The following is a 26,228-nucleotide window of genomic DNA, read 5'->3' on the forward strand; positions in this document are numbered from 1 at the left end:
AAATCTAATTTCCAGAGTAAGGCACCACTGAGGTTGATCATATTGGAGTGGATAGAAGTGGAAGAGTTGAAAGGTAAAGCTCATTTTCAAAGCACCAAATTCTATTTCACGTTTCAAGTGACACTGTACTTATACCGTGACTCAGGGAGAAGAAAAACTCCCAGAGATCATCAAAGGTATATCAAAGGTAGCTTAAAATCTCATAGCTGAGCTGCAGTTTAGTAACAGAATCAGAACAATAACAGATCACGAAGGATCGAGCCTCCATCATCTCCCTGCGTTGAATGACCCCCTGGTCATGGACCGCGCCGCGGGGGCGTTGACCCCCGGAACCCCCTCCAGGTATATTCCACAGGCTTAGCGTCAGGCGGAGACGCCAATGCACCACCCTGGAAACCCCTCACAGGTGCACCACAGGTATAGCTAACGAGCTCCTAGACTCAGTCATTAGGAGTTGAAATTGCAAATAAAAACAACAGTTACAATCAACAGGTCACTTACAATATTCTATTTAAATCAGCTGATTAATCATCATTATTTTTCCCAATATTAAAACACCCATTACATCAATATTTAGTGCTTCAATTAATGCAAATACGTACTACGGACACAAATGAGTCAATTAGATGTCTGCAATGTATGTTCTAGTTATGCTGTTTATGTGGCATCTACTGTGTTTGTTTCAATGACATTTCTACCTGAAAGAAAATAAAATACCGTGATTGGAACCGTACACAAATAACCCGCACATAGAGAGAGAAGACTTACGACGAGGTTTTGGTCCGACTTGGGCCGTTGAGTAGTCATACCTCTACGTTGTATATTACACTGCAATGTTGTATATCACGTGGCTATGTAGTGTATCACCTTGCCATGTTGTATATCACATTACTATATTGTCTATCACGTTACTATGTTGTCTCTAAGGCTGGTATGTTGTAGATCACGTTGTCAAGTTAGTATGTATCTTGTTGCTATGTGAAATATCACGCTGATGAGTGTTGCATGTGATGTGCATTACGTTATGTTACATGTATTGCATATCCCGTGGAGGTATGTTGCATGTGATGCATATCACTGTCATGTGTTGCGTGAGACATTCAGTATCTGGTCCTCAGCATCACCAGGTCTACTCTCACTCATGATCTGTATAAGGACAAGATCATCTCCCAGAGCCCAGTAATGAATCTCTCTCTCTCTCTCTCCTATCCATTCAAGACCCCTTCCTTCTGCCTCCTCTTCCTTTCTTTATCCGTGTTGCCTTCTCCCAGAGTGCCACACAAGGCATTGTGTTGGTGCCTCGTTACTTTCATCAAGGGCCTTGACAGACCTTCCTCTGGGAGGTCGTTAGCGACACGCGACTCGCACTCTAACATGAAAAGAGAGATCATGCACTCTCGCCCTAATGAGCCTCTGAAACGCCTTGCGAACGCCTATAACATCTTACGGACGCATGCATTATGTCTACCGATATTTACAACACCTAATACCGGTAACATCTTTATCATAATATAAGCAGGTAGGTGTGTGTGTGTGTGTGTGTGTGTGTGTGTGTGTGTGTGTGTGTGTGTGTGTGTGTGTGTGTGTGTGTGTGTGTGTGTGTGTGTGTGTGTGTGAGAGAGAGAGAGAGAGAGAAACAAGAGTGACTTACCTGTACACATGGGGTGAGTTGTAAAGTCCGGTGGTTCCGGAGTGTCATCACTACTGTTGCTCCTGTTTCTGTCTTCCTGTTCCTCTTCCGGCTCCTCCCCGTCGGTGCCAGCGTCAGTGGTGCCAGACATAGGGGTAGCACTCTCCGGGAAGTGGTGGTCGAGGTCTGACTTGGCTTGCACCGTCAGCAGGGAGTGTACCTCGTCAGGGCAGGACGCCACCTTCCCCGCCTGGCTAGTGCCAGTCCGTGCCACCATCGTAGTGACACCTTCTGAGGTAGTCAGTGAGACCCGCGGTGTATCACTGCTGGTGGCACCCTCTGAATAAGGCAGTGCCACCTTCAATGTGTCACTGCTGGTGGCACCCTCTGAGCGAGGCAGTGCTAGTTTCAATGTATCACTGCTGTTGGCACTTTCTGAGTGAGCCAGGGATAAAGTCGCTTTGTCACTGCTGGTGACACCCTCTAAGGTAGTCAGTGACACTGTACACGGTGCTTCATGCTTACCAACAGTACTCTTCCCAACATTCTCATACGCTCCACTGATCACTGGACTCCTCTCTGGGAAACCATTTTCATCTGTCTGTGCTGCAGCGCCACCTTCAGCGCCTTCGTCGGTGGTCGTATCCTTCAGGAGGTCGGCTTTGTGGTCGTCAGAGTAGGTGGGGAGGCGTGGGCGGGCGTGTGGGTGCAGGGCGGTGTGGTGTGGGTAACGCTGAGTGCCCCGTGGAAGACTGTGGCAAGGGTCGGTGGAGTTGACTGGGCTCTGGGCAGCAGGAGCAGCGTCATAGGTGAGAGGGGGAAAGAGGGGGAGGAGTTCTGCCCCTCCTACAGGTTCCTCCTCCCCTCCTAAAGGTTTCTTCTCCTCCCCTCCCACGGGGAGGCTCGGGGCACGCGCCAGGCCCACCCCTGCGCTCTCTGGGGCACTCTGACCTCTTGCAAGCCTGGAGGCCGAGGCCGGGTCACTCACTCTGAGGAAAGCTCGATCAACAACAGTCTTCGATATGTCTACATTTTTACCCTCACCTACATCACCTTGGTCCTCATTGTCAGCACCTTCATCTTCGCCAACGCCCTCATCTTCGCCAACACCCTCATCTTCGCCAACACCCTCATCTTCGCCAACACCCTCATCATCGCCAACGCTTTCATCTTCACCTGCTTCTTCAGGTCCGGTAGCATCGTCACCACCTGCACTGCCTGCTGCCCCGTCATCTTCGTCATCTTCACTGTCATCTTCGAGCCACCTGCGGAAGAAGATTCAAAGCCATATTCACTGTCATCATCACTGCATAAATATACTAAAAAAAAAATCCGCCTGTGTCTAGCACAAAAAAATATATAAGAACAGGAGGAATTATCATTTCCTACAGGGAAACGCTAATCCCGTAGGAGTCGTACAGCGCCTGGGGAAACAGGACGCGAGGAGAGCCTAGATCAGGAGCCTCTCAAGCATTAAGGAATAACCCTCTTCATACCTTTAAAAGAGGAAAGAAACTGAACTGTACACAACCTAGTGGCCCAACATATATACATGTACTTGAAACTTTCTAGGTTTATTTGCATCAATAATGCTACCTAGCGGCTGTTCGGTCACTCTTGGTAGCTTGATATCCTAGCCAATGTTTAACTAGTTATATACAGATTTAAATACAGAACCCTGGGTGCTATCTGGAGAGATAGTGTTCAGAACCTCGTACATATTCAGTGCGCTAAACCATTTAACTTATTTACACACGTCTACGATGTTGTCCCTTCCCTCGGTGAAGACCGGCAGACAGAGAATTGAGCCTCCACTAATGCTGGAGCTAAAAGACCCACGGGTTTAGCGCTGTGTTGGCAATACATGTACACTGGTACAGTACAAGGCCTCTTCCTCCACGCTTCTCCGAATACTGCAGGTTCACCCGTGTCATTACTGGTCAGGTAAATAAGATAAACAATGAGGGTTATGACATTTTATTGTCACTGCTTTACCACTGATAATATAATTCCATAATTCCGTATTGTGTTAGACATATACTGGCGTTATATCCTAATGGAAATAAATCACTTTGACTCTCTTTTGGGGGTTATCCTACGTAATTTACACATGTTACAATATATGATAACTGCACTTGTGTGTACCTATACCTAAGTAAACTTATTTACTTACTCTACCACTGAATTACCAATGTTGGTAATACTCTGTATTACTTTAGTTATCCCTCTCTGTATGCTGTAGGTTTTCTATGACTCGGGCCAGAAATTAAAAAAAATCGAAATTATTAGTCCGGAGGGTTAGTAACCCAGAATAACCCAATAAAGCCAGGCTGTCATTAAGGACTATCTGTTATATTTTCATTGAGGACCTCCCTCCTCAGGATGCGACCCACACCAATCGGCTGTCACCAAGGGTTACACCAATACATAAAGGTGGTGACCCTACAGACTTAAACAACTATAGGCCAATATCTAACTTACCATTGCTATCCAAAATCTTTGAGAAACTCGTGCACAGGAGACTGTATTCATTTATAACGGCTCAAAACATACTCAACCCCTGCCAATTTGGATTAAGGAAAAATAAAAGCACTAATGATGCAATCATAAAAATGCTAGATCTGCTTTACACAGCATTGGAAAATAAGGAATATCCACTAGGAATTTTTATTGACCTAAGAAAAGCTTTTGACACAGTAGACCACGACATCCTACTCTACAAACTTGATCATTACGGTATAAGAGGCCATGCGTTTGCTTATTTCAAATCTTACATTACTAATAGGTATCAGTATGTCACCATTAAAGACACAGCATCAGCAACACGGCCACTTGATACTGGAGTTCCGCAGGGAAGTGTCCTTGGTCCCCTGCTCTTCCTCATATACATCAATGACCTTCCAAACGTATCCCAACACCTGAAACCCATTCTCTTTGCTGACGACACGACTTATGTCATCTCTCACCCTAATCTTGCCACCCTCAACACCACTGTGAATGAGGAGCTGATCAAAATATCGACTTGGATGACAGCCAATAAACTTACGCTTAACACTGACAAAACCTACTATATTATGTTTGGTAGCAGAGCAGGAGATGCACAAATTAACATTAAGATTGACAACACTCTAATTACCAGAAATAATGGGGGCAAATTCCTAGGCTTATACCTTGACAACAACCTGAATTTCAGCACCCATATCCAGTAGATAACCAAAAAAGTATCCAAAACGGTTGGGATCCTCTCCAAGATACGATACTACGTGCTGCAAAATGCCCTTCTCACACTATACCACTCACTTATTTATCCATACCTCACCTATGCTATTTGTGTTTGGGGATCAACTGCAGCAACACACCTAAAGCCAATAATAACCCAACAAAAAGCTGCAGTAAGAATAATCACTAAATCCCATTCCTGGCAACACCCCCCCCCACTCTTCATAGACCTAAACTTACTCCCTGTTCAGTACATCCACACTTACTACTGTGCAATCTACATCTACAGGGCCTTAAACTCTAATATCAACCTTGACCTAAAACGCTTTCTTGATAGTTGTGACAGAACCCACAGGCATAACACCAGACACAAACATCTCTACGACATTCCCCGTGTCCGACTAAACCTTTACAAAAATTCAATGTATGTCAAAGGCCCTAAAATCTGGAATACCCTACCTGAGAACTCTAGAACTGCAGACACATTCATCACCTTCAAAACTACCATTAGAAAACATCTTATCTCCCTGATACACCCTGTCAACTAACTACACGAATACCACCTGGTGGTTCACACACTCACTGATTCATTTGACCATAAACAGAAATATTAATCTCAATCTTAAAATAATGAATCCTGTGATACTCCAATACTGAAACTATGTACTGTGCCAAAACAAAAGCATTTACATTGCTAAACTCACAAACTAGTATTTAGTCACTTAGCCATAATACCAACTTACCTCATAATTTGTAATATTTTACAATTAAGAATAAAACTAAGTCTGCCCGAAATGCCTAGCCATGCTAAGCGTTCTAGTGGTACACTCTGTAATCACTATTTTACTACATGTAAACCACACAATAACCAAATTTCTGTAAACTCAGCATTGTAATCCTTATAGAGAATAAACTTTGAATTTGAATTTGAATTTGAACGGCTGCTAGGTGAACAGGGGACAGCAGATGTAAGGAAACATTCCCAATATTTCCACTCGCGTCGGGGATCGAACCCTTCGGTGTTCGAGCTGAGGCGGCTACCACTGGTCTCAGACCAGGATTTCTTAAACTGGAAAAAAGCTATTACAGATATAATTACTTAGGTAAACCAGTCCAAACTACAACTATTAGTACACTACCAGCACACAACCATCCACACTACCAGCACACAACCATCCACACTACCAGCACACAACCACCCACACTACCAGCACACAACCATCCACACTACCAGCACACAACCATCCACACTACCAGCACACAACCATCCACACTACCAGCACACAACCACCCACACTACCAGCACACAACCACCCACACTACCAGCACACAACCATCCACACTACCAGCACACAACCACCCACACTACCAGCACACAACCACCCACACTACCAGCACACAACCACCCACACTAACAGCACACAACCATCCACACTACCAGCACACAACCATCCACACTACCAGCACACAACCATCCACACTACCAGCACACAACCATCCACACTACCAGCACACAACCATCCACACTACCAGCACACAACCATCCACACTACCAGCACACAACCACCCACACTACCAGCACACAACCACCCACACTACCAGCACACAACCATCCACACTACCAGCACACAACCACCCACACTACCAGCACACAACCACCCACACTAACAGCACACAACCATCCACACTACCAGCACACAACCATCCACACTACCAGCACACAACCATCCACACTACCAGCACACAACCACCCACACTACCAGCACACAACCATCCACACTACCAGCACACAACCATCCACACTACCAGCACAACCACCCACACTACCAGCACACAACCATCCACACTACCAGCACAACCACCCACACTACCAGCACAAACACCCACACTACCAGCACACAACCACCCACACTACCAGCACACAAACACCCACACTACCAGCACACAAACACCCACACTACCAGCACACAACCACCCACACTATCAGCACACAACCACCCACACTACCAGCACAACCACCCACACTACCAGCACACAACCATCCACACTACCAGCACACAACCACCCACACTACCAGCACACAACCATCCACACTACCAGCACACAACCATCCACACTACCAGCACAACCACCCACACTACCAGCACACAACCATCCACACTACCAGCACAACCACCCACACTACCAGCACACAAACACCCACACTACCAGCACACAACCACCTACACTATCAGCACACAACCACCCACACTACCAGCACAACCACCCACACTACCAGCACACAACCACCCACACTACCAGCACACAACCACCCACACTACCAGCACACAACCACCCACACTACCAGCACACAACCACCCACACTACCAGCACACAACCATCCACGCTACCAGCACACAACCATCCACGCTACCAGCACACAACCATCCACGCTACCAGCACACAACCATCCACGCTACCAGCACACAACCATCCACGCTACCAGCACACAACCATCCACACTACCAGCACACAACCATCCACACTACCAGCACACAACCATCCACACTACCAGCACACAACCACCCACACTACCAGCACACAACCACCCACACTACCAGCACACAACCACCCACACTACCAGCACACAACCACCCACACTACCAGCACACAACCACCCACACTACCAGTACACAACCATCCACACTACCAGCACAACCACCCACACTACCAGCACACAACCATCCACACTACCAGCACACAACCACAACTTGAGGCTCCTTACCGAAATTCAGATCTAAATTCACATATAACCCGCACTTGGGAGCGGAAGCTGATGACGATGTTTCGGGTCCGTGTCGGACCTGCTAATGGTACAGAATGGACCGAAACGTCGTTGACATGTTCCCTCTGTTAAGTGCATTGTTGCAGCCACGGTACTGTTGTGCGTTATTTGTGAATTGTTCAAGCCACGGTATTATGGGTATTTATAAATTGTTCCAGCCACGGTATTATGGGTATTTATAAATTGTTCCAGCCACGGTATTGTGCGCTATTTGTGACTTGTTCCAGCCACGGTACTAAGACTTTAACCTTTAATCAGCTCTGTCTTACTCTTAACCAACTCGCAGACACAGTTACTGGTCAACTCGTCCTCAGTCATGTTACCGTACGTGGGAAAATGCACTAACTAAATTTAGCTCTTCGTCCCCGCGTTACCAGAAACTCCGTATTTAACTGCGTTAATGTCCATTATTTATACGGAAACAAGAGGTAATATACATTGCTCTAACCTGACCTGATCTACAAAAAAAAAAAAAAAAAAAAAAACTGACAGTTCATTTGTTGGGAAATGCACGCACGGAAATTCGTGTGGAACTGGTTGCCCTAATTACCACCACTTCTGGGATTGTACCATTCGGGTTTAGCACTTCAGAATAAGTAATAATGATAATGATACTCACACACACACAAACCTAGAAGAAAAGCAACGCCCAACGTGGGGCTCGAACCCACGACCCCGAGATTAAGAGTCTCGTGCTCTACCGACTGAGCTAGCCGGGCTTCATGCCAATAATACACACACACACACACACACACACACACACACACACACACACACACACACACACACACACACACACACACACACACACACACACACACACACAGTTCTCTTGCCCTCTATCACCTTTCTCATTCCCTTTCCTTATCTCTCCCCAACGCTGCAAGAGAGAAGCGGAAAGGAAGGCAACGAGGGGGGTGAAACGGAGTAAGGTGAGATGAAGGAAGGGGAAGGAGAACGAGGAAATGGAAAGAAAGAAGGAATGGAATTGGAGGAAGAGGAGGCAGCAACAAGGAAGGTACTTGCTTACTCCTGCAGTCCCGCTGTGCTGACAATCCCTCACGAATCAACTCTTCCTCTTCCTCCTCCTCCTCTTCCTCCACTCTAAATTAATAAGCGTCACTGAATCACATAAAAATTATTTTAGAAAAATATAATTGCATATATCTGCGGTGTGGTGCTGTTCGTCTCTTATATACAAAGTGTACTCATCTTAAAACGTTACTTTTCTTACGACGTTACCAGCGTCTATTTCCTAACGTTTCCTAAGACTGGATAATGGAACAAATACACAAGCTTTGAAACAAATAACGATACTAGTACAAGTACAATTACAAATTTGTTATATACATCTCAAAAATTGTATTATTATTACTCACGAAATTACGCCATGGGTTCGAACCCCACCCGTCCGGTGGTTTATTATTATATCCATAATATCCTGTAAGGATCACGCTGCGTCTGGTTTGAGCCAGGGAATAGAAAGGAAGCTTCAGTTCCTTGGATTAAGAGCCCTTCAACTTCACCAGGTCACGCCCTCCCCACCCATTTGAAAGAATGTATTATATTCACATAAAATGGCGTTAAACCCTCACGGGTCATATAACATTGCTGCAGAGAGGAAGAAACATGGAATGGTGCAGCAGCAGCTGCTGCTGCTGCTGTCTGGTACAGCTGCTGCAGCAGCAGTGCACTGTCATCAGCGTCGCCTCACAAGGGACGTTACCTTTCGGGCAACCGTTGGTCCAATGAAAAAAAAAATTATGCATACACACGCCGGCCCTCCCGCACACACACACACACACACACACACACACACACACACGGCTCTTCATGGCCACCGGTGACACCTAACAATACAACAAGCAGTTGTGGTCGTACTGTGTCCACACCAAAAATAAATTATGTTGACAATATAGAAAAGAAGAACGAGTTATGCAAAATAAATAAAAAAAATAAATAAAAAGGCACAATACCGTGACTGGATCGATACATGAATAACCCTCACTTACAAGACAAACTCATGACGACGTTTCGGTCCAACTCGGACCATTATCTAGTCAAATATAACGTGAAGAGAATTATATCAGATCTTGATGTCTTGTCTACAAGGGATCGAAGATCTACCAGGAGAAGAATTGACATTCAAAAATGGCGTTTTTAGGTAAAAATAAGGGACGTTGTCAGAAAAAAAATAAAGGACGTTTTTAGGAAAAAAGGGACGTTTTTAGAAAAAATAAGAGACGTTTTCAGAAAAAATAAGGGACGTTTTCAGAAAAAATAAGGGACGTTTTCAGAAAAAATAAGGGACGTTTTCAGAAAAAAATAAGGGAAGTCATCAGAAAAAATAAGAGACGTTTTCAGAAAAAATAAGGGACGTTTTCAGAAAAAATAAGGGACGTTTTCAGAAAAAATAAGAGACGTTTTCAGAAAAAATAAGGGACGTTTTCAGAAAAAAATAAGGGAAGTCATCAGAAAAAAATAAGGGACGTTTTCAGAAAAAAAAAATAATGGCCGCACGAGAATGTAGATCAGAGATAAAAAGAAAGTGAGAAGAAAGAAACGGAAAACACTGAAGATTTAAGAAAAGAAATATCTAAAAAAAAATAATTTAGAAGTAACCCCCCCCCCCCATCCCGAGAATAAAAGGATATTGAAAACGGAGAAAAAAAAAAATCAATAATAATTTTTGGAGTTTGTGGGAGTAACAAACTCTGAAGAAAATATTTATAATCGTGAAGCGCTAAACCCGTAAGGGTCATACAGGATTTAAAGAAAAAGCTCTCCGCTTCGGATCTTACGAGGACGAGGTGTACTCCGTTTCGGATCTTACGAGGACGCAGTGTACTCCATCAAATCTTACCGAGGATGAGGTGTACTTGACTCCGAGACCATCTAGCCAAGGTTGATGCTGGGTTAATGCAGTTACCTATCCAGTTACAGGCCAGACCTAACAGTGTTTTACCCGACTAATCGAATGAAATGCACATTTAAACACAAGGGTTTGTGGATAGCCTCGTGGAAAGGGGTAGCCCAGAGAGAGAAAGAGAAGGAAGTAGACGGGAGAGTGGAAAAAGGAAAATAACGAGAAAGGGAGGGGGGTAAAAGAAGAAAGAAATAGGATAGGAAAATACGAGGATGTGAAAAGAGGAAGAAAGACGAGGGAGGAGCTACTCTCGGCCATGTTGCTGCTGCTCTGGCGAGCTGGACTCCGTTACGCCCCGACAACAAGGCCAACACACTGATATACATAGTGTTTGCCCTTCCCAGCTTACCGTGTCTTCAATACTGCCAACACATTAACAAAACGCACTGGAGAACACCACTCTGTGTGTGTGTGTGTGTGTGTGTGTGTGTGTGTGTGTGTGTGTGTGTGTGTGTGTGTGTGTGTGTGACCAAAAACATGACTGCTGCCTAGGCCCTTTGCAATATTAACGACGATCAGTATTTACATCAACAGTATCACATACCTTAAACTTTACCATCACAAAAGCTATAACAAAATTACCAATCTCACCCTCTCAGCAGTGTACAACAGTCGCCTGCTTAACCAATACACTGCACAAAAGTAGACAGCAACCCACCCACCGAACTAGTACCGTCCTGTCAAATGAACGACTCGGAAGCATGTTTTTCACTTCGGCAGGATTCCTGTTCTTGTCTTTGTGCCTCATGAGCATGCGAAATAAAAGGAAATTTTTAAAAGTTTTTACGTTCTCAGTGTACACTTGTCTTTAATTCCCCCGTGTATTTCTTAATATTTCTTAGTCCCGTAGCATTTCCAATTCAATTTAGAAGTCCTGGTCTAGGCCCCGACTACAGGGGAGATGTTCCCCGGAACCGATATAAGATAATCAGCAGACAACACATAAAACAGATGTAACAATAATTGCAGATTTTGATCAGCAGACAGAGAAGGGTGATGACAGCAGAAAGACTAGGAAAAAAGGTCTGCCATTGTCGGAGATCAGAACAGGTCAGCTACTACTATATTCACCCCTTTCCTCTTAGTCCAAGCAGAAGGTCATGACCCGGTCAATTCAGCAGGGCCAACTTCCTCTCTGGTCCCCTTCTTCCCCTCCCTCACAGATCAGGTCGACGGTCAAATCCTGGTGTACTCCCACTCTTGTCACCTCTAGAGCTCAGCCTAGGTCGAAGGTTAGACCGAGGTCAACTACTACCCTGCTACCTGAAATATACCTTTTACTGATTTCAGGTTTTTCTAACCTTGCATCCCATTGACTGCCTGATCACCCAGGCCGTTGCTAATGGCTACCCGCTGGCCCATTTAGCCATCACAGCCTGCTTGATCTAGTACTTGTTGGAGGCAGTGATCCAGCTTCCTCTTTATGACTGCTACACTTGCAATATTTATATCATCTGGTAGTAAGCTTAATAGTGTTGGGCCGCGGATGTTAACACGGTATTTATTACGCCAACGGTATCAATGCTTCCTTCCATCCCTCATTCCACTAAGTTATCGTAGTGAGTAGATTCGAAGCCTCGATCAAGTATCTTCCATCTATACAATCTGGCATCTCTCTCTTCTCTGCCTAAGAGACATGTAACTTTTAGGCATTCCCAGTATTTTAAATACTTCATTATTATTATTATTATTATTATTATTATAACTAAGCGCTAAACCTACAATACTTCATTAATTTTTTGAGGACAGTAAATTATCTTCATTCGTTGTCCAGCTCTGTTATCTCTCCGGCCTTGAAAGAAGCTGTGAGCACAGAACAATAATCTAGACACGAGAGCATAAATCATTTGAATAGTGCCACCACTGGCACTGCTTCTCTTGTTTTGAAGGTTCACATTGTTCATCCTGGCATATTTCCGACCTCTGCTGTATTTGCCCTAACTTGTTCTCTAAATGATAGGTCATTTAAAAAAAAAAAAAAGTCTAATACATGTTTCTCTATCAGATGTTCGTCCTGTGTTCTCTCTCCTGTTCTCATTCCGAGTTCTTTCCTTATATAAGTATTTGGAATACCCCTACCATTAAATATATTATTTTCCACTGGAAGACTTTGCTAAGACTTTATTTGCAGCAGCAGCAGCAGCAGCAGCAGCAGCAGCAGCAGCAGCACCAGCACCAGCACCAGCACCAGCAGCAGCAGCATTTTAACTAAGCGCTAAATCCACAAGGTACTTTGCTGTTATCCGATTGTATTTTTTTCTGTGTCTTCTACCCAGGTTTCTTTCATGCTTATTTTGGTAGCATCGTCTTGTGTCTCGCTTCTGTTTACTTTGAGGTGTTCTGAGTTTTTTTTTTTTATCTTGCTCCGGGTATATTTCCTCTGATTGTTCATCTTGTCTTTTTTTGTGGTTTCTCATGTTTCGTTTGTTTATCACTGTTTTGCATCACTATTCCTGTCTCATCTGTGGTGATCCTTACCTTCCAGCCCAAGTCGAAGGTCAGGCCCTAAGATCAGCTCTCTGGTCATTCCTCTCTACCAGCCCAGGTCGAAGATCAAGCCCTAAGATCAGCTCTTACACTGGTCATTCCTCTTCCAGCCCAGGTCGAGGGTCAGGACCTGGGTCAACTCCCATTCTGGTCATCCCTCCCTTCTCCCTTCACGCAAAGAAATAGTGGGCTATTATTGCCTATAAATTATTCTTGCAGAGGATAGATGACAGCAGAGAGAGAAGTGAAGGAGACAGAGAGAGAGAGAGAGAGAGAGAGAGAGAGAGAGAGAGAGAGAGAGAGAGAGAGAGAGAGAGAGAGAGAGAGAGAGAGAGAGAGAGAGAGAGAGAGAATCATATGCCGATACTGTGTAGCTGTTGGTATTTCCACTACTTCCACTCTTAAATGTCAAGTTGCTAAAACATATTCAGAAGGCAATAAAAGGAATAAAAGTGGGTAGTAAAATCCACCACCGTGTTGTGACCTTTAATAAATACAGGAACATAAGGAACAGAAAAGCATTAATATAGGCCTATGGACTCAGGCTCAGCAAGGCCATCAATGTTTATGTACGAGTTCAGGCCCCTAGTGTGGCAAACCCAGTATTTCTCCTGGCTCCTTTTGTAGAAATTTGTCTAATTTACCCCAGGAAATTTACATCCTTATTCTATCAATATAAGGTTCAGTTTCTGACATAAGATTACTCACGTGGTGCAGTGTACAGCTTAAGATTTCAGGAAACCTTTTTTTTTCAGATATTTATACACAATATCGCCATTTTTTCCCGTCAACATTCACTTTAACACGTTCAAATATTGTGGGAGTCTAGTGAATCTCTCGTTAAAAGGTCAAATGAACACAATTTTTTTCCTGCACCTGCTCCACCTTGGCTTTGGTTGTGTAGAATGTCTTTAGTGGCTGTCGTTGTCAGTCATTCAACCTGGTTACTGGAAGCCAGAAGCTTCTAAAACCGTATATGATTAAAGACTTGTAGGGCATCAGGATATTTTAGTTTCATCACTGAGGAGCTTCGTCAAATCCGATGGACTGTCATGGGACTAGTAAAGCTCTCGGTTAATATGTACATACACATACCATAGTGGTGCGCCAGAACTGTGCTCACTTCTCCATCATCCCAGACGTCTATTATGTGATAAATTGTTTTTAAAATGGTTTGTCGAGATTACCATAACGTCTCGTCAGTTTTCACCCTAAGATCGTCGTTAAAAAAAATTCTACACGCAGAGAAACGTTGCTCCAATAAAAGCTTATTTTTCAGATTCTCTCTGTTCATAAATGGTAAAAGAGCATTGCAAATTCCTCCCCCCACCCTCCATGTACTGAGTTACATGAGCGCCTCTCTTGGTGGGTACATCAATTACTTCCCTACGTGAGAAACTTACAAACATATGTTTTCACAGGTGTCTGGTGCATGGTATCCACAAGTAATTTATATATATATACACATATACAACTCAAGAGGAATCAGAAAACATTTTTCAGCTGACACAAGCACTTCTCCTTGACAAACGGCCCGCGAGTGGCTAATACTTTACGTCTCTGTCAAACACCAGCGCCTTTGATTACGCTCCAAGATTTACTGTGCTAGTATCTCGAACTCACTTCTCTCTTGTCCCTTCTCTCCTTGCTTCTTTTTTTCTCTCTTTCCTTCTCTCCTGTGTCTATAGCCTCTTTGCTCTTTTTTCCTACTCCTCTCCTCTTGTACTTTACAAAGCAACGAAATACAGAAATACAAGATGGGGCAGAAAGTGCTACAACCACTGGATATATATATATGTCGTGCCGAATAGGCAAAACTTGCTATTTTTTTTATTAAACAGCAACGCTCTTCTTGCCGAATAAGGCAAGAGAAAATTTTTGTATGCAATAATTTCGCAAAAATCATTCTGAACCTAACAAAAAAAATGTATTTCATTGTGTTTATGAAATTATTGTAAACTTATCTAAAATATATGTAGCTGCATTAGGCTAAATTAAACTGCGCTTGTTATAATAAGGTTAGGTAAGTTTTCTAAGGTTCTTTTGATACAAAATTATAAATTTTTACATTAACATGAATGAAAAAAAAATATATCTTCAAACGTATAAGAGAAATTTTTTTTAGAAAGGACGTCATTTTAAACGAGTTCTTATTAAATGACCAATTTTACCTCTTCGGCACGACACACACACACACATATATATATACTATATCTTATATATATATATATATATATATATATATATATATATATATATATATATATATATATATATCTCATAGCTCTGTACTTGTTATGAAGATGAAAAATCAAGACTCCAACAAGAAAATATCTCAGTGTTGCTAAAAACATTTCTTCAATCTTAAGATATTTAAGAAATGGAGTTAACTGGACGAGGAAGAGTTGAATTCCATATACAGTTTTAGGAATAGGTATGGTGGGGCCAAAGAGACCGGGAAGATTGCGTGAGAGTCCAGCCCAACCTCAGGAGTTGAGAGGCGAGGTCAGGAGGATCCATACCTCCAGCCACAACTCGGTAACTACTCTCTTTTACCCCTCCATGTCAACACATCGTTAAGTCTATTAATTTCTCATGTCTGTTAATGTCTCATGTCTGTTAATGTTTCATGTCTGTTAATGGTTCCGGGAATCACCTTTGTTCTTGCCGGATCTCAGACCAAATCTTCTAAACTGAAAGGAAAACAGTGGTGGAAAATTTCTCAAGAAACATGGGAAATTAAATATAATTGTATACTTAATGCAAGCAGAATTTCGTGAAATTTACACGTCATCCTTCAGAAAAATAAAACCAGGAATCCTGTCAGAGTGCAAAGCATTTAAAAGGCTTCCCTATCACACTCGTACGACAGGATGGCAGCACCTCCCTGGAAAGATGTTGCTTCTGTCATCACCAAGCATGCCACAGACGCAGCTGCTGTTGTTGCCTGTAAACCCATGTTCATCATTCAGTGCAATTAGTGGTCAAGGCTCGATCCTCCATCCTGCCACAGTAAATAACAAATGCATTTGTATGGAATCTTCACTGACGACGTTTCGACCACACAGTGGGTTTCGTCAAGACAAAAACAGATAAATCTGGTAAGGGAGAGTCAGCAAATATACAACACAGCTGGGTGTAGCAGCGAAGAGCGTGGAAAGTGCGAAGTTAACCACATCGATACCCAAAAGTTACGGAAGTTCTCTGGCAAGAAGTTCGTCTAAACTGTAGAAACTATGTTCTGGTTGAAGTTTTTGGAGACACTGATGAGTGCTGATTCACTGCCTCTTCCCCTCTGGGTATCATCCTCCTTGGCAATTACCAGTACACCATTTTGAGTTATTAAGTGGTTATGAAAATTACCAAATATTACAGAGGTGTTCAGGTTTCTTCTGCTGAGATAATAACGTTCAGAAAATCGTCTGTGGACTCTGGATGTCTGACCTACGGTAACCCAGTGGCAGAGTATACATTACCATTTCGCAAATAAATCACAGAATGCGAGTTATGTTATTTTATCGTGAAGACGTTTCGCCCACCAGGGACTTTATCAACCGATAAATTAGCTAGTGGACGAAACGTCTTCACAATAAATTTCCATAACCTGCACTGTGTCTTATTTACATATCTAAGCAGATATTTGCATATCAGTGCAGAAGTTGAGTTATATTGGTGGTATTTCTATCTGCTGATGTCCTTGATGGTAATAAGAGGCAGTGGTGGATCTGTTAGACAACAAAGCTGGAAAAGATCTGTTAGACAAATGAAGTTAATGGGGAGGACTATGTTTCTCTCTTCAATGGCGCCCGGTCTGGGAGAGTTGACGATGTTATGTTCACGTCGTCAGTAATTCCTTAGAATTCCACGGCCATAAAACAACCTGGGTCACCGGATGAACTTTCTCAGATCATCAACACAGAGTGCAAATTTACAGGGGAAGGAAAAGGAAGGAGGAGGAGGAGAAGACAACAAAGGTTTCTCCAATTCCTTTTTCCATTCGACTGACTTCCAATGGCATTAGCTTTCACAATCCACACTGTCTCCCATCCACGACTTGCAGCTGTCGAGACTTCCCAAATGAGGCATGAAATTTAAGATGCTGCCGGGTATCTCACCAACAGTCTCTTCCCTGAGGCTCCAGCCTCCGAGTGGGCGGTCTCTCTACCTGTATCACGTTACAGACTATCATCTGAGCGAGCAGTCCGCTACGCGTATCATGTTACATGATGCGCGTAACTGTCTCCTACCTGTGGATCAACAACTCTGAATTGGCGAGCTGAAGAAACCATACCACGGGCGGGGATAGAACTCGCGATCACAGAGTCTCAAAACTCCAGACCGTCGCGGGTTCTATCCCCGCCCGTGGTATGGTTTGTGTGCAATCGTGTCATTACGATTTCGTGAGTCGAGCTGAAGAGCATTTTCCCTTGAAGAAAAATCTCGTACAAAATGATTAGCCTTTATTGTCTCTATTAGGTAAGATTTGTCAGGAAACAGGACAAGTGTTTCGTGACGTGGGTCTTAGTCATATAATGACCCACAGCTGGAGCTTTTGGTTATAAGAACGTAAGAAGAAACACTGCAGCAGGCCTACTGGCTCATGCGAGGCAAGTCCATGTCACCTCCTGGCACTGACCAATGACCCACCTAGTCAGGTCACATCCACATCCACTTACTGGTCCACCCCTTAAAAAATAATAATGATTATAACTATTTCATACATGTCTGTTAAGTCTGCAAAAAAAAAAAATAACGAAGTAAAAAAACCATCAGCCACATTAAAGACACTGATCGAAACCAAAAATAAGAAACATTAATCATTAAACCAAACATTATTCTGCTGAAAAAATATGTAAATAAAATAAAAATATTTTATTAAAAAAAAACAGTAATAGCCAAAAGAATAATCTCACAAAAACGAGGTAAAAAAATCCTTACAAAAAAAAAAATTAAGAATAAACATTGCTGGTTAATCTTACAACAACTGGGGGAGACCAGCGGATATATTATAATAATACCGACCAGTTGATAAATACAACACTTAAGCATCACTGTGGTCGACCATCTTCTGTCAAGGCTGAGGGACTGATCACCTCAAAATTACCTCTCCACTTCTACTGGCTCCAGTGTTATAATCGCCTGCATTCGACTGAAGACACCTGCTGCACAGGCGAAACATTTCGCCAATAAAGATACTTAAGTGCACAAGTATACTCAACTCGTCTGGCAAGATACAGATTTAACAAATTAACGAGTTATCGCCAAAGACCCGTGTCAGAAGACGCTTTTACCCCTTTTATGTAACGAAAAAACACTCGTAGTGAAGACACGAGGCACAGAGCCTAGAAAACGCCAGTCCACCAATAACATAAGAATGGAGGAACACTGCAGTAGGCCTACAGGCCCAAACTTGGCATGTCCTTCCAAACTAGGCATATCCTTCCAACTTAGGCACGTCCTTCCAAACTAGGCACGTCCTTCCAAACTAGGAACGTCCTTCCGAAGTAAGCACGTCCTTCCAAACTAGACACATCCTTCCAAACTAGGGTGGAAGAAACAGTACGAGCCATATTCTAAAACTCGTTCCATACACAAATAACCGCACATCGGAGGAGCGTATGATGACGTTTCGGTCCGACTTGGACCCTTTACAAGAGGTAGCCAGTATAAATAGACGATGTGTGGGTTATATGTGTGGGTTATCTGTGTGGGTTATCTGTGTGGGTTATCTGTGTGGGTTATATGTGTGGGTTATATGTGTGGGTTATCTGTGTGGGTTATCTGTGTGGGTTATATGTGTGGGTTATATGTGTGGGTTATATGTGTGGGTTATATGTGTGGGTTATATGTGTGGGTTATATATGTGTGGGTTATATATGTGTGGGTTATATGTGTGGGTTATATATGTGTGGGTTATCTGTGTGGGTTATCTGTGTGGGTTATCTGTGTGTTGTTAGTTACGGTATTAAGCCTTTTTATTTATTACTCGTTCCCTGGCAAGGTTCACAGACCACTCACAATTTCCTGAGGTAAACAAGTCGGGAATATTCAGATCTGACTCGTCGAGACTAAACCAACTCAAGTTCCTTTGACTAAGAGCTCCTTCACCTTCGAAAAGTGCCGAAACTGAAGGAACAGACGTTTCGAAAGGAGAAACATAGATTTGAAGAAACTTGTATCCTCTAGTTACTAGTGATTAAAAAAAATTATGAAATGAACTCATTAACACTGATCAATAACTTGTAAATATATAAGTACCACTGTAACTAAACTAATTATTACCACTGCATGGTGGTACTAGTTTAGTACCACTGCATGGTGGTACTAGTTTAGTACCACTGCATGGTGGTACTAGTTTAGTACCACTGCATGGTGGTACTAGTTTAGTACCACTGTATAGTGGTACTAGTTTAGTACCACTGTATAGTGGTACTACCACTGTATAGTGGTACTAGTTTAGTACCACTGTATAGTGGTACTAGTTTAGTACCACTGTATAGTGGTACTAGTTTAGTACCACTGTATAGTGGTACTAGTTTAGTACCACTGTATAGTGGTACTAGTTTAGTACCACTGTATAGTGGTACTAGTTTAGTACCACTGTATAGTGGTACTAGTTTAGTACCACTGTATAGTGGTACTAGTTTAGTACCACTAACTTCCTTAGCTAACAAAGTGTTGAGCTCAAGTCTCTGGACCCATTATGTGCCCTTGTAGTCTTTTTGACTACCGTCTACAGGATGGGCATGGGGTAACTACCGCCCACCAACCCCATAAAAGCAAAGACTGGGCAGGAGGTGGAACAACGCAGGGGCGCCCTGAGTACACTTAAGAGATAGCACAAGAAGTGTCAGAGGCCCAAGACTGTTCAACTGCCTCCCAGCATACATAAGGTGGTTGACCAATAAACCCTTATAGACGTCTTCAAGTCAGTACCTGACCAGTACCTGTGGTTCGTACCATGGATTGGGCCGACAGTAACAGCCTGGGTGAAGAAAGAAGACACATGTGCTTAATTCATCTTGTTGATATCGTATACCATATACAACAGCCTGCTTGATCAGGTCCTGATCGAGCGCGGGGGCGTTGACCCCCGCAACACCCTGCAGACAGACTAGCACCCACAGGATGGGCATGTGATGCATAATAAAAAATCAAGATATTTACCATTCTAGATGTATATCCTAGTTACCCGTTAGAATAAAGCAAACAACAGATACACACGTAACGGAAGTAACAGAAATATACATAACAGAAGCAACAAAAACATTAAACAATACTCCGGTCCTGGAACCTTCATCACTTCTAACCAAATACAAGGATACATTTGAAAACGTTTCGGTCGTGGGACGGAAACATATTCCAATATGACCAACAAACATACATAATAACAGAAACATACATAACATTAGCAACAGAAACACTCGCAACACTACAAAGAATTCACAACCCAAAATTTGGAAATCAAACGACAGACGACGTTTCGGTATTAAGCCATTTTAGTCATTTGAGAACTGTCCTGGACTAACCGAAAAGTTGTCTAACATTTCCTCTCTAAATTGTGGTTAGCTGTGAATTGTTCCAGCCATGGTATCGTGGGTTGGTTGTGAATTGTTCCAGCCATGGTATCGTGGGATGATTGTGAATTGTTCCAGCCATGGTATCGTGGGTTGGTTGTGAATTGTTCCAGCCATGGCATCGCGAGTTAGTTGTGAATTGTTCCAGCCATGGTATCGTTAGCTGTGAATTGTTCCAGCCATGGTATCGTTAGCTGTGAATTGTTCCAGCCATGGTATCGTGGGTTAGTTGCGAATTGTTCCAGCCATGGTATGGGTTAGCTGTGAATTGTTCCAGCCATGGTATCGTGGGTTAGCTGTGAATTGTTCCAGCCATGGTATCGTGGGTTAGCTGTGAATTGTTCCAGCCATGGTATCGTGGGTTAGCTGTGAATTGTTACAGCCATGGTACGGGTTAGTTGAGAATTGTTCCAGCCATGGTATCGTGGGTTACATTAACATCCCCATTCAAGGCAGGTGAAATTGCAGAACTAGAGAATGTACAGAGAACCTTTACTGCACATATAAGTTCCATCAAACACCTTAACTACTGGGAGCGCCTGGAAGCACTTGATTTGTACTCACTAGAGCGCAGGCGAGAGAGAGATGTCATAATCTACACCTGGAAGATTCTGGAGGGACTGGTCCCTAATATGCACACAGCAATCACTCCATACGAAAGCAAAAGACTTGGCAAGCGATGCAACATACCCCCAGTGAAAAGTAGGGGCGTCACTGGTACACTAAGAAAACGCAATAAGTGTCCGGGGCCCAAAACTGTTCAACAGCCTCCCACCAGCAATAAGGGGCATTACGGGAAGACCCCTGGTTGTTTTCAAGAGGGAGCTGGACAGATACCTAAAGACGGTGCCGGATCAGCCGGGCTGTGGTTTGTACGTTGGATTGCGTGCGGCCAGCAGTAACAGCCTTGTTGATCAGGCCCTGATCCACCGGGAGGCCTGGTCGTGGACCGGGCCGCGGGGGCGTTGATCCCCGGAATGCCCTCCAGGTAGACTCCAGGTGGGTTAGTTGTGAATTGTTCCAGCCATGGTATCGTGGGTTAGTTGTAAATTGTTCCAGCCATGGTATCGTGGGCTAGTTGTAAATTGTTCCAGCCATGGTATCGTGGGTTAGTTGTAAATTGTTTCATGGTATCGTGGGTTAGTTGTAAATTGTTCCAGCCATGGTATCGTGGGTTAGCTGTGAATTGTTCCAGCCATGGTATCGTGGGTTAGCTGTGAATTGTTCCAGCCATGGTATCGTGGTTTAGCTGTGAATTGTTCCGGCGATGGTATCGTGGGTTAGCTGTGAATTGTTCCAGCCATGGTGTTGTGGGTTATGAACTGTTCCAGCCATGGCAATGCTACTGGGCCCACTAACTGCAGGAACAGCATGAGCAGCAGCAGCAACGGAAACAGCAGTAACAGGAAAACATTAACAGGAAAAGTAGCAAAAACAGGAAAATCAGCATTAACAGGAAAAGCAGTAGCAAGCACCAACAAAAACAGCACCAACAGCAGCAGCACCAACAGCAGCACCAATAGGAAAACCAACAATAACAGAAGCAGCAACGGTACCGGGATAAATAACGAACAAAGGATGGTGAGCCCGTTAGCTGTAACAGACAACGGTAAGCAACAGGTGCAGATTCAAAACCCAAAACAGGAAGAGAAACTGGCGTTAAAAAAAAGTGACAACAGAGAGCTGGCAGAACAGTAACGGCAAGGAGAGGTTGCCAGAAACCGTAGCAGTAGTAACGAATCAACGGAACAGAGGAAACAGTAATAACAGCGAAATAAAAGAGGATGCCAGAAACAACAGCAGCAGTAGTGTAACAGTCAACAGCTGTACCAACAGCAACAAATGTAGCGGCAACAGCGGTAACAGCAGCAACAGCTGTAGTGGCAAAAACAACTATAGCACCAACAACAGTGGCAACAGCAACAGTAGTAGTAGCAGCAGCAGCAGCAGCAGAGAGAGGTGCCAACAACAAGAGAGGTAGCAGCAACACCAACAGCGGTAGCAACAAGAGAGGTAGTAGCACCAGCAACAGAGGCAGCAACAAGACGTAGCAGCAGCAACAGTGGTAGCAGAAACAGTGGTAGCAGAAACAGTGGTAGCAGAAACAGTGGTAGCAGCAACAGTGGTATCAGCAGCAGTGGTAGCAGCAGAAGCAGTGGTAGAAACAACAACAGTGGTGGTAGCAGCAGCAACAGTGGTAGGAGCAACAACAGTGATAGCAGCAGCAGAAGCAGAGGTAGCAGCAGTAACAACAGTGGAAGCAGCAACAACAGTGGTAGCAGCAACAACAACAACAGTGGCAGCAGCAGTAATAACAGTGGTAGCAGCAACAACAGTGGTAGCAGCAGCAGCAACAGTGGTAGCAGCAGCAGTAACAACAGTGGTAGCAGCAGCAAAGCAGCAGTAGCAGCAGCAAAGCAGCAGTAGCAACAACAACAACAGTGGAAGCAGCAGTAACAACAACAGTGGTAGCAGCAGCAACAGCAACAACAACAGTGGTAGCAGCAGCAGCAGCAACAACAACAGTGGTAGCAGCAGCAGTAACAACAGTGGTAGCAGCAGCAGCAGTAACAACAGTGGTAGCAGCAACAACAGTGGTAGCAGCAGCAGTAACAACAGTGGTAGCAGCAGTAACAACAACAGTGGTAGCAGCAACAACTACAGTGGTAGCAGCAACAACTACAGTGGTAGCAGCAGCAGTAACAACAGTGGTAGCAGCAACAACAGTGGTAGCAGCAACAACAACAGTGGAAGCAGCTACAACAGTGGTAGCAGCAACAACAGTGGTAGCAGCAACAACAGTGGCAGCAGCAACAACAGTGGTAGCAGCAGCAGTAACAACAGTGGTAGCAGCAACAACAGTGGTAGCAGCAGCAGCAGTAACAACAGTGGTAGCAGCAGCAGTAACAACAGTGGTAGCAGCAACAACAGTGGTAGCAGCAACAGTGGTAGCAACAACAGTGGTAGCAGCAACAACAGTGGTAGCAGCAACAACAACAGTGGTAGCAGCAGCAACAACAGTGGTAGCAGCAACAACAGTGGTAGCAACAACAGTGGTAGCAGCAACAACAGTGGTAGCAACAACAGTGGTAGCAGCAACAACAACAGTGGTAGCAGCAACAGTGTTAGCAACAACAGTGGTAGCAACAACAGTGGTAGCAACAACAGTGGTAGCAACAACAGTGGTAGCAGCAACAACAGTGGTAGCAACAACAGTGGTAGCAGCAACAACAGTGGTAGCAGCAACAACAGTGGTAGCAGCAACAACAGTGGTAGCAGCAACAACAACAGTTTGTAGCAACAACAACAGTGGTAGCAGCAGCAGCAACAGTGGTAGCAGCAGCATCAACAATGATAGCAGCAGCAACAACAGTGGTAGCAGCAGCAACAACAACAGTGGTAGCAGCAGCAGCAACAACAGTGGTAGCAGCAGCAGCAACAGTGGTAGCAGCAGCAGCAACAGTGGTAGCAGCAGCAGCAACAACAGTGGTAGCAGCAACAACAGTGGTAGCAGCAGCAACAACAGTGGTAGCAGCAGCAACAACAGTGGTAGCAGCAGCAACAACAGTGGTAGCAGCAGCAGCAACAGTGGTAGCAGCAACAACAGTGGTAGCAGCAGCAGCAACAACAGTGGTAGCAGCAACAACAGTGGTAGCAGCAGCAGCAACAGTGGTAGCAGCAGCAGCAACAATGGTAGCAGCATCAGAAACAACAGTGGTAGCAGCATCAGAAACAACAGTGGTAGCAGCAGCAGCAACAACAGTGGTAGCAGCAGCAGCAACAACAGTGGTAGCAGCAACAGCAACAGTGGTAGCAGCAACAGCAACAACAGTGGTAGCAGCAACAGCAACAACAGTGGTAGCAGCAACAACAGTGGTAGCAGCAGCAACAACAGTGGTAGCAGCAACAACAACAGTGGTAGCAGCAACAACAACAGTGGTGGTAGCAGCAGCAGCAACAGTGGTAGCAGCAACAACAGTGGTAGCAGCAGCAACAACAGTGGTAGCAGCAACAACAGTGGTAGCAGCAGCAACAACAGTGGTAGCAGCAGCAGCAACAACAGTGGTAGCAGCAGCAACAACAGTGGTAGCAGCAGCAACAACAGTGGTAGCAGCAACAGTGGTAGCAGCAGCAACAACAGTGGTAGCAGCAGCAGCAACAACGACAGTGGTAGCAGCAACAACGACAGTGGTAGCAGCAGCAGCAACAGTGGTAGCAGCAGTAGCAACAGTGGTAGCAGCAGTAGCAACAGTGGTAGCAGCAGCAGCAACAGTGGTAGCAGCAACAACGACAGTGGTAGCAGCAGCAGCAACAGTGGTAGCAGCAGTAGCAACAGTGGTAGCAGCAGTAGCAACAGTGGTAGCAGCAGCAGCAACAGTGGTAGCAGCAACAACGACAGTGGTAGCAGCAGCAGCAACAGTGGTAGCAGCAGTAGCAACAGTGGTAGCAGCAGTAGCAACAGTGGTAGCAGCAGCAGCAACAGTGGTAGCAGCAACAACGACAGTGGTAGCAGCAGCAGCAACAGTGGTAGCAGCAACAACGACAGTGGTAGCAGCAGCAGCAACAGTGGTAGCAGCAGCAGCAACAGTGGTAGCAGCAACAACGACAGTGGTAGCAGCAGTAGCAACAGTGGTAGCAGCAGCAGCAACAGTGGTAGCAGCAGTAGCAACAGTGGTAGCAGCAGTAGCAACAGTGGTAGCAGCAGCAACAGTGGTAGCAGCAGCAGCAGCAGCAACAAAGGACTATTAAAAGGAAGAGTCCGGGTAGTTTTCTGGTGTGATAAACATTACATGAAGCAGACCTGCTGCCTGGCCTGCTGCCTGGCCTGCTGCCTGGGTCCGCTAGGGCAATGCTCTTTTAATACCAGGTGTGACCACTGGTGGGCACTTTAAAATTAAATATGGGACGATTGGTGCCCTGCCCTGCTCTACCTCGGGAGCTGTGTTCTGCCCTGCCCAGTCATTCCCTACCCCCCCCTACTAACCTGGCAATATCCCCTACCATGACCCGTCAAATACATGCCCGTAGACACGTCAGAAGCATGTGAGTGGCAACGTTAATGTCACTGACCTAGTGTATCATGTGGGTGGGATGGGAGGGCAAACGGAAAAAATGAAGAGGAAAATAAACAGGAAAAGAAGAGAGAGCAGCCTTCCCTTTTTCTTAAATCGACTCGGGATTGTTTTCCATTTCCCGAAGTCTCTGCAGGACCTTTATACTGAAAGTAAATATTTGGGAGACCGGCAATATGGCGGACACAGCTGATAGTCACGTGACAGCAAACACACACTATTCTATATTGTGGAAACTCCCACATTCTACCCTTCTCTGTTTGACAGTTACACTACGGGAACAAAAGCTAGCTATGCTATCCTGCCATATTCCATAACACAGGATGGGCTTCCTGGACACTAATGCAGTATAGTGCAATCTTTTATTGAGTTAGGAGAGAGAGGCTCACAGGATGGTCTGTTCAACCGTGGGACGAGAAGTGAAGGCAGAGGAAGAAAGGGGAGACAGAGGGAGAGGAATGAAAGAGGAAGAGATGAACGAAAGAGGAGACAT

At 44.5% G+C, this 26,228-nt stretch overlaps 1 protein-coding gene and 1 non-coding gene across 2 annotated transcripts in view; both read right to left on the minus strand.

The window, feature by feature from the left end:
- Nucleotides 1–657: 657 nt before the first annotated feature.
- The window catches only part of LOC128687162 (serine-rich adhesin for platelets), a 113,424-nt gene continuing 87,853 nt past the window's right edge, over nucleotides 658–26,228 (minus strand). The window contains exons 4-5 of the mRNA XM_070092569.1: nucleotides 1,652–2,895; nucleotides 658–698 (exon numbers count right to left, since the gene is read on the minus strand). Of these exons, the coding sequence (XP_069948670.1) occupies nucleotides 658–698; nucleotides 1,652–2,895 (1,285 nt within the window). The remainder of the gene's footprint in view (nucleotides 699–1,651; nucleotides 2,896–26,228) is intronic.
- On the minus strand, nucleotides 8,320–8,392 carry TRNAK-CUU (transfer RNA lysine (anticodon CUU)). The gene has a single exon. It is a non-coding gene; the product is annotated as a tRNA-Lys (tRNA).

Source organism: Cherax quadricarinatus, chromosome 40 (genome assembly GCF_038502225.1).
Source record: "Cherax quadricarinatus isolate ZL_2023a chromosome 40, ASM3850222v1, whole genome shotgun sequence".
NCBI lineage: Eukaryota > Metazoa > Arthropoda > Malacostraca > Decapoda > Parastacidae > Cherax > Cherax quadricarinatus.